General features: G+C 34.8%; 1 protein-coding gene across 2 annotated transcripts; it reads left to right on the top strand.

The window, feature by feature from the left end:
- Positions 1-5,186: 5,186 nt before the first annotated feature.
- LOC113271511 (pre-mRNA-splicing factor CWC24-like) lies at positions 5,187-8,675 on the top strand. Of its 2 annotated transcripts, none has more exons than XM_026521397.1 (5): positions 5,187-5,567; positions 6,001-6,234; positions 6,312-6,393; positions 7,301-7,371; positions 8,092-8,675. In XM_026521397.1, exons 2-5 carry the CDS (start codon positions 6,037-6,039, stop codon positions 8,311-8,313), a joined length of 573 nt encoding a protein of 190 aa, XP_026377182.1. In that variant the 5' UTR covers positions 5,187-5,567; positions 6,001-6,036; the 3' UTR covers positions 8,314-8,675. The 2 variants fall into 2 exon arrangements, with proteins under 2 accessions (XP_026377182.1, XP_026377183.1); XM_026521398.1 differs by having other exon boundaries at positions 5,192-5,567; positions 6,001-6,222.
- The last annotated feature ends 285 nt before the right edge of the window (positions 8,676-8,960 follow it).

The following is an 8,960-nucleotide window of genomic DNA, read 5'->3' as shown; positions in this document are numbered from 1 at the left end:
GTCTTTGGAAAACTAGATTGTGCAAACCCGTGTCCTAGCAATATGCATAAGAAAAAATGGACTAGAGATGTTGCTGAACTTGTATATCATCTTGTCAGAGGGGTCAAATTTTTTGATTTTTGTGGACTAATGATCACAATTCGAAGGGGTAAAAGAAGAACTCCTGGTTTTGCTTATTTGATCACAAGAATATGCATCTCTTTTGGAATTGTTTGGCCAAACGCCAGGGAAAAGATTCCAAAGAAATTAGGAGAAGGAATTCTCAACATAATGAGAGGACAAGTCTTCAATGCTCCTCCTCCTATAAGAGTTGAAGGGGATCCACAAACTCTTAAGAGAAGACTACAGAGAAAGAATGATTGCATAGTAGAACTAATTGATCATTATACAAACATCCATCCAGATCTTGCTGAAACCTTGTGCGGTATCTCAGACAAGTATCAAGATACTTCTTCGGAAGAGGATACTTACTTGGATATCTCGGACTAGGTCTTAAAACTATCAGTGTATAATATTATGTATATTATTGTGAGTATGTGTGATGAGATTTTGTTTAAAGGCTGTATGCCTAGTAAGAACCTTTGTGTAACAATAAGATGTGTTTAAGGTTTTAATGCATTGTATGCATTTCTTTTAGTCATTATGAATTATTTCTATGTATGTTTATGGGATGTTTGATTTCGATTTTACTACCTTATTATTCGATCTCATATATATTGTGAACCCTTATGGTTTGGGTGACTTTTTGATTTAGCGGGATTAAGTTTTAGCCCTAGTAGGTAGGCTTTATCAAAGGATCATGAAGGGTTCTGTTAGAAAAAAATATGTGAAAAAGTAACAATATGTTGAATCGGTTTTGGTTTAGCATAAAATCATATGTGTTTCGACGGTTTTCAACTTTTACTTGCAATTGTAAAAGCCGGTTTTCAACCTTTCTCTGGTAAAGGTTGAGGTGTGTTGTTATTATTTTGTTTATGCATAAGAATGACAACGTGGTGATAATTTGATATCAATTCTCCATGGACGAAGATGCTATCATATTGGGGATTTGATGCAAAATTTGAGGTAACAATCTTGTTAGTTAATTGTTTTCCTGTTTAAGAAAAGCCCGAGTTTATGTTATATATATTTGTTGCTTTTGCTTAACAAAATTTTGGTTCAATTGATATTTATTCCATGATGTTTGTGTGGATGTGTGTTTCAATTGGTTCCGGTTAAGAAAAACTATTGTTATCTTGCTTTATTGTGTGGTATCAATTGTTTAGGCTTACAAAATTTTCGGTACAATTGATGTGTATGTGATTCAATTGGTTCCGGTTAAGAAAAAAAATTGTTATCTTTCTTTTGTATGATATCAATTGTTTAGGCTTACAAAATTACGGTGCAATTGCGGTGCTTTTAATGTCTATATTGTTTCAATTGCTTCCGGTTGAGGTGAATAATTATGCAAGCTGATTTATTTTAGTTTGTATGAATTATTTATGGCTTAATGAAATAATTTGTGTACGGGATGAGTTGTTTAGTCCAATTCGATTTCGGATAAGAAACTAAGTTAATTCTGATCTTAGTTTGTCTTATCAAAGTGAGGTTTCAGTTATTCAAGTCTAATCGAATGCCTAAACAAGGAATGCTAGCTAACTAACCTAGTACTTGTCTTGTTTAAAATTGAAAGGTCTAAGTTATGGATAATTAGAACCTGATGAGAAAAATGGAGTTTATCTTTATTTTGGTCTTATTGAATCAAGCGGTTGTTCTTGAACAATCGGTTTAGCAAAGGAACTAATGTGATTAGTTGTTTGTGGTTTGCTATACTAAATTGGAAAATTTGTTTCGGACAATTTTTTCCTTGGTAACATATCAAAATAAGACTACTTGTAGTTTCGGTTTTGATATTGGTTACTAGAACGTGATGTGTGGAACCCTCGTGCCTAACTCTACAGGTTTGCAAGTCTATTATATTTGAAAGATTCTTTTCGTGTTGTCCTTTATTTTTTTCGTTTCTTTGTCATTTTTATGATAAAAAGGGGGAGAAATATATGGAGTAAACATGTGATGCTGGCATTGATTTTATATTGATTGGCGTCGCTAGGGAAAATAACATTGGTGCTTGAATGTTTTATCTAACGAAAGAGTGAAAGCACGGACTAAGGGGGAGTAACATGTCATATAAATTGGTATAACAAAGACGTGCGGATTGAATATCTACGTATCTTCCTTAGAGGGAGTATTAGCTTTGTTATTATAATGTCAACATCGACATTTTCAAGGATTGAATGTAAGCAGTTTTACTGTGCTGTTGAATCGGGAATCAAGCGGATTGTAATGAATTATTGTAATTTGTTTATCCATATGATGTAAGAGTTTTATCACTAAAATTGACAAAGGGGGAGATTGTTAGAGCATTTCTCGGTGAACCCACCAAGAATTGGTATGTCAAGTTTGGTTATCATATTTTAGTGAATCAAAACTCATGTTAAGAGTCGCTTGATTATGTACTAGAGTCAACTTCGTATAGCTTAGCTTGAAAGTATTAGGATATGAGACATTACAAGTATTACGAAGTCTTAAAGATGTGAAAAATCAAGAAGCTACAACGACAACAATCATCCTTCCACTTGAGGTTAGTGATATTTGACTTGAACTGTTTCATTCCCTAACGTATCTTTCAAGTCGTGCATATTGAAAACATAACTGCGAAGCATATGTGAACTCTAGATAGACATAGTTTTAAGGAATACAATACGAGGTTTATTGCTTAACCATTAAACTTTATAGATTTAAGACATCGCCATAATCATTTGAACGTTATTGTGATTATGTATGGGTATGAGGTGAGGATTTCATCCTAGGGAACAATGTTTACATGTGTTCTAAGGAAGTAAGTTCATAAACTTGTTTGTGAACCGAAAAGGAAATTGCCAGGTGTTATTGGTTTTGTTATTAATTGCATATCTTATGAACAACCAATATGTGTGATAGAGTATAACCGCTCACAACTTGTTGTGTTCTTGGTAGAACTATTCACAAAGGTCTGACTTATGTATTGCTATAAATTTTATTAGTAAAACCGATCTTAAGTAATCACCCGTGGTATGATCGGATTTTGTATGTCTGATCAATCAAAAGGAAAGGGGGAACCGATCCTTATAAGGGGTGCAATACATCAAAGGGAACCGATCCTTGTATGGGGTGCATCAAGGTTTGTAGCAAAAAGGGGAACCGATCCTATACACATGTGCAATATGTTTTTAGGCAAAGGGGAACCGATCCTATGGACATGTGCAACACATATAAATTAGATACCATATATATGTGGGTAACCGATCCTAGTACCTATTCAACCGAATTTTTGGAAAGCTAGTGTGACTATACACAGTACTCACATGGAGGTAGAACCGAAACTTGTTTTGGTATAATCGTAAACCCATGATTGTGATTGACTATTGGTTTGATCAATCATATAGTTGGTGAAAGTCAAATGAACCAATTCTAAACTTGTTTGGAAGTGTGGCAAATCGGTTTCAAGGTTGTAAGTGTGAAAGAGAACTTACAAAGTTAAGATGTCGACAAACTTTGAACACGTGTTGTGAATGTTTATTTCTTTAATTGTTCAAAGATATTCATTAACGGCTAAGGGAAGAGAATCCCAGGATCGAAACATAAGTAAGTTAAGAATATTTTAATTAAGGTTATTAATTTCATTTTTTAGGGAAATTACAGAATTAGTAATGTGCATTTATTAATTAGATTTTCCGAGAGATTTCGATCGTTATTTTTGGACAGAGAATTGCTATCTCTATACTAACATAAGACACAACCTAATGAGAAAAATGAACTAGTAATAATTATTGTAATAATTATTTTATTTTCTTAATGAAATTGACAACCACCTCAACGTCATCCTCATTATGGGTTTGTCTAGCTTTGGATAGATTTCCCACATATGAGCTTCCCTTACTGTCATGGACTCCACTACTTCTGGATCATGAATTCCTTATATATACATAGCTGCCTTTGATTCTTTTGCATTCATTTGCACAATTTTAATTTACCAAACCAGTACCAATAAAATTAGTTAAGAATTATAATCAAAGGAGGATCCTCGTGAATCTTGTTAAGATCTATTATTAGAGGATCCCAAGAACTAGTTAGCAAAGCTGCTGGATTTAATATTTCAGAATACATGAAATTATGCAAATGGAATTTATTTTTGGATGCAACAGAGATATGTTTAAGTGTCTTTTTTTCTTGAAAGGTGCATTCATATCTTTCTTTCGAGATTATCCATAATCAAGCAACCTACAATAAGTATAATAATCCATTAGTCTTTTTCTTCTAAAGTTGTACTGTTAGAGTTACCAAACCAAAATTATATCTAGGTTTTGACAGAGTTACAATTCCAAAATTGACAATAACATCTTTCCAAACAGCTCTGGCATGATTACAAGTATTCAAGATACGGAAAAGAGATTTTTCATCATGATTGCAAATGTTGCAATTAGTTTCCATAACTCTACATAACTGTGTTAGTCTCACTTAGGCAAGCGCACCGTCTTTGAGACATATCCAGGTAAATAGCTTTACTTTGAATACCTTTGCATGTACATAACTTCTTCCATACCGTGTTTTAGGGACTTGATCACTAGACAATGTACATACACATTAGATTTGCTTTTAGTTATTTTGTTATAAGCATTTTTGACCGTAAATTACCATTTCTGGATCAAATCCGAACTACAACATCTTCCTCTTGATGAGAAATTATTAATTTTTGGATCTTTTCCAATGTACCGCTATCAAATACAGAATTTAAAGATGATCTTGCTATAACAGATACTGGTACAAATTTGGGACAAAACGCGGCACAATCCGAATGATGGATAAGAAAATAACTCTAGTATTGAGATTGGTAACTGCACGAGGAGAATGATCAAAGGCCTGGATCCATTATCCCAGATTCGATTCATATTATTTATTATAGCTTTAGCATTTTCCACTTAACAAACTGTGAACAGCTCACCTATAGTTTCTACTTTGTATGGGCGACTGTACAAAGCAAAAACACGATGAGACACAAGCACCCACATGTTTCAGTTAGCCCACCCCCGTAGATTCAAACTCGCACCAAATTTTAAGCCCAACTTCTTGTAATCCTGCTAACGTAGGTACACTAACGTTATCAAAGCCCCCTTCAATAATACAACTAATCCACAATCTCTAAAATTAATTAATTTCATTTAATAAATCCATTCATTCATTCATTCATTAATTGATTAATCAAAACGAATTAAGAGTGTGAAATTAATCCTGTTGTTGTTTCTCCCGCTCTCTCACCGTCATCTCAAATCAAAGACTTCCATCTCCTGTTTCTCTCTCTCACTTTCCTCTCCTCTCTTCAATTTTTTATTCAATTGTTTATTCATTTCTCACTTATTAATGGAGCTGAAAATTGAAAAATACTGTTTTTTTCCATTGATCCTTTCTTAGATTACTCTCTTTTTTCTCCCCCACTTCCTTCTAGTTGCTTGGTTTCTTTCATCAGAAAGATTTGATCTTTGGTTCAACTGGTAAGTCTACTTTTCATCATAAAGTTTTCATTTTTAGGGTTTCAACTTTCTGCGATTTAAGTCTATGATTAGTACTATTTGAGGTCTGGGTTCTGTTTTTAACACTGTTTGAGGTCTGGGTTTTATTTTGATTTGGTTTTAGATGATGGATTTTTGAGCTGTTCATCACTTTTGAAGACTTTCGGGTTTTTTTCTCCTTTTTTTTCATTACTGTTTTATTGGGTTAATAGTAGTGTTTGCGATTGATGATTTAAGTATGGGTTTCTTATGTATGGTTTAGGGTTTCATGTAAACTAGCCAACTTCTGCTTTTAAAGTTCGGTCTTTTCTATGAAGTTTTTTTAGGTATAGTAGCTGCTGGTGATGTTTTGCGTTTCAGTTCCCTATAACTATCAAAGTGAGACTCATAATATTTGTTTTTCTTTCTGTTTCAGTGCCTTACCTTAAGGGGGGTTTTGCATTGTAGAGGGATGCAAAGATCAAGAGCAATCAAGAGGAATGCTCTTGAAGATCTTGAGTTAAGATTAGGGCCATCTTATTCACACAAAGGAGACATGCTGGGTAGAAATTGTGTTAGGGGATTCCCTAATTTAATCACTATTGACGATGATGAAGATGATGATGTGATTATGTATTCTCAGAGTACTTCTACAGGGGTACATCTCTATGTATGTTTCCTTTATTCTAACTTGTGAATCTAAATGTTTGTATTTATATTTTGGGCATCGTTTTGGGTTGTGTACAGGAGATTCCACTGTTTCCTATTACAAGCTCATGGGCACCTGTTGTTACAGAGGAAGATTTAGAGCTTTGCCTTGGATTTAGAGGTAGTGATTTATGCACTTGTATTTTTCATGTGCTTTTGTGATGGTTTTTGCCGATGGTTCAAAGTGGTGGTCTATGTGACAATACCAATGTCCACTGGTGATTTAAAATCCTAAAAGAGAGTCATTTTTAGATTTTTAAAGTAATTCATAGAACTTTAGTTTGTTCAATGCTATCAACTAAATGCAATAGATGTGTGTTGCGGTGATTATTTGGTTGATTGGCTGGGGATATTATTATTTTCTGTGTTACAACGACACAGACACGGTGTCGGTGTCTTGTGTCCAACACGCTACTTCGACACGACAACTTAAAAGATTAGAATACGGTGACACGATATGCACAATTATGACAAGTAGTTCACCATAAATATTTAAGGTAGTGAACTTAATAAATTACATGCATATATATCTATATATATCGAGAAAAAGTCGGATAAGAATGGTTTTGAAGAAAAAGAACGGAGAAAGTCTAGAGGAAGATTGGTAGAAAGATTTTGGAACTACATTTTTTTTTCCCGCGTGTCTGTTGTAACACAGATTATTTCGTACATCATAAGAGCAAAACTCTATTCATGCTGTGTTTGATTTGGACAGTTTCTTTGTCTACCAAGTTTATAAAAAGGGTCTTTTAGATTTTCACGATGCACAATGGATGAAAGTTGATGGAACGTATCTTACCCGTATGCTCGTCTTTGACTCATAAACTTTCTGTTATTAGCTGTAGGTGATTTTCTTCTCACTGTCTAATCTGCAATTCTTTAGGTTGTGTTTTGGTCTTTTCCTATAGCTGTACCTTATCTTGTCGTCCTTAGCTGAAATTGGTCTCATAATGTTAGGTTGAATTGCTTTGATGAACTAAATGTACTTCTGTGACTTCTATTTTCTTATATGTTTATGTTTTTGCCAGGACATGCTGGGGCCATCGTGCACAATGCCGAAGGAAGAGGAGAACCTTCGCAAACTTGGAAGTGTGTCAAGGTATTTGGAATTCCTTTTTGCTATACAAACCACTTATCAGTAATATTTACTAGATAACTTTCAGTAGACGGATATTTGCGTTAGTAACGCATGATGAAAAGCTGCTGAGCAGTGAGCATACATAACAAGTATTAGGTAATATGAGATGTTACATTTTGCATTTTGGGCATCTGAAACCGGTAGACCGAACTCAAATTTGTCTTCACATCACCTACTGAACGTTGTCTGTTGCATGCCACTCTGAGTTCAATGGGCATACAGCTCATATCCTTTCTCATATATTCCTCTGATGTCTAAGTTTGAGAATTTCATCACCTACAGTCACTTTACTTTATGACCTTATCAGCTGGGGTCTAAACTTAAGCATGCGACCTTGCAAAGCCATTAAAAGCTGCAGTCAGGGCAAACTTTGGTGATAAGATACCTCCATACCATGTGAATCCTCAGAATCATCCGTCGAAGAATTGTTCCAACATACTTGAACTTCTTGTACCCGTCATTGCCCAATGAGAATAAACGTTTACCCAGTACAATGAGAATAACTTCCAAGATAACTGTTTACTCTGTACAATGAGAATAATAATAACTTCCAAAATAATTTCACCGCAAATCTAGCTGTAAACTATACCTAACTGACTCAAAGAGTTGCATGATGAAATGGACCTCAAATCATTTTGCTAATTATTATGTGCTTACATTGTTGGGTTGTGCCATTGACAGACAAAGTATGCACGCATGACGGAGATGGAAGGTGTAAAGTTGAGGTGCACGATCTGCATGGATACAATGAAGGAGGAGACATCGACTCTTTGTGGCCACATATTTTGTAAAGCTTGCATCGTGAATGCTATTAGAGTTCAGAATAGGTGCCCTGCTTGCCGTAAGGAAGTCTCATTGAACAATATTCACCGTATCTATCTACCAGGAGCTACTATTTCCTGACGACTAGGGAAATCTCTCACCCTCTGTATTGATGATACAATTCATACAAAACTACCCCTGACTGCCTGACAACACCCATACACAGTTTTTTTTTCTTTTTCTTTCTTTTCCCCTTTTTTAGCAGCTGGTTCTGCTGACGAAGTTTTCTCAGAAAACATCAGGGAGAAGGGACATGATTCACTCCACAGGCATTAAAGACGAAGATGTGATTTGGTTTTCACTTTCTTTCTTATTATGCAAGGGAAGAATGCATTTGAATGTCTGATGAATTAGAATGAGCTTTGATCAAATGGAATTAATTAAAGACATTACTGATAGTTTCCCCCTTTTCATATATCTCTTTATCGGGCCTCTTTCTTTCATTTTTTTCCCCTTCTACTGACCTGCTTTTAGCTAGTCAAATTTTAGGACGTGGAGGACACAATTGGCATACATACACGCATGGATGTCAGCATCCCTTCTTTTTGCTGTTGCAGAAATTGATGAATGTGTAGTAATGCCATACTGCTATATGGCAATTTTGTATATATAATTCCAGGAGCATTTCTTGCGTTGTGGTTAAAAGTTGTATCAAGCTCGAATTTTAGATTTCCTGCTCTTATCTGAGAAAATTTAGACCTACTGGGAACATTCAGAATAAATGTATA

The sequence above is a fragment of the Papaver somniferum genome, chromosome 4, assembly GCF_003573695.1.
Source record: "Papaver somniferum cultivar HN1 chromosome 4, ASM357369v1, whole genome shotgun sequence".
Lineage (NCBI taxonomy): Eukaryota > Viridiplantae > Streptophyta > Magnoliopsida > Ranunculales > Papaveraceae > Papaver > Papaver somniferum.
The sequence above is the reverse complement of the archived record's forward strand: the minus strand, read 5'-3'. Positions and strand labels throughout refer to the sequence as shown.

Bases quoted from the DNA above. Each gene is read 5' to 3' on its own strand.
- LOC113271511 (XM_026521397.1), top strand. From the start codon at position 6,037: ATGCAAAGATCAAGAGCAATCAAGAGGAATGCTCTTGAAGATCTTGAG. The intron at 6,235-6,311 runs GTATGTTTCCTT...GGTTGTGTACAG, and splicing joins CTACAGGGGTACATCTCTAT to GAGATTCCACTGTTTCCTAT. The intron at 7,372-8,091 runs GTATTTGGAATT...TGCCATTGACAG, and splicing joins AAACTTGGAAGTGTGTCAAG to ACAAAGTATGCACGCATGAC.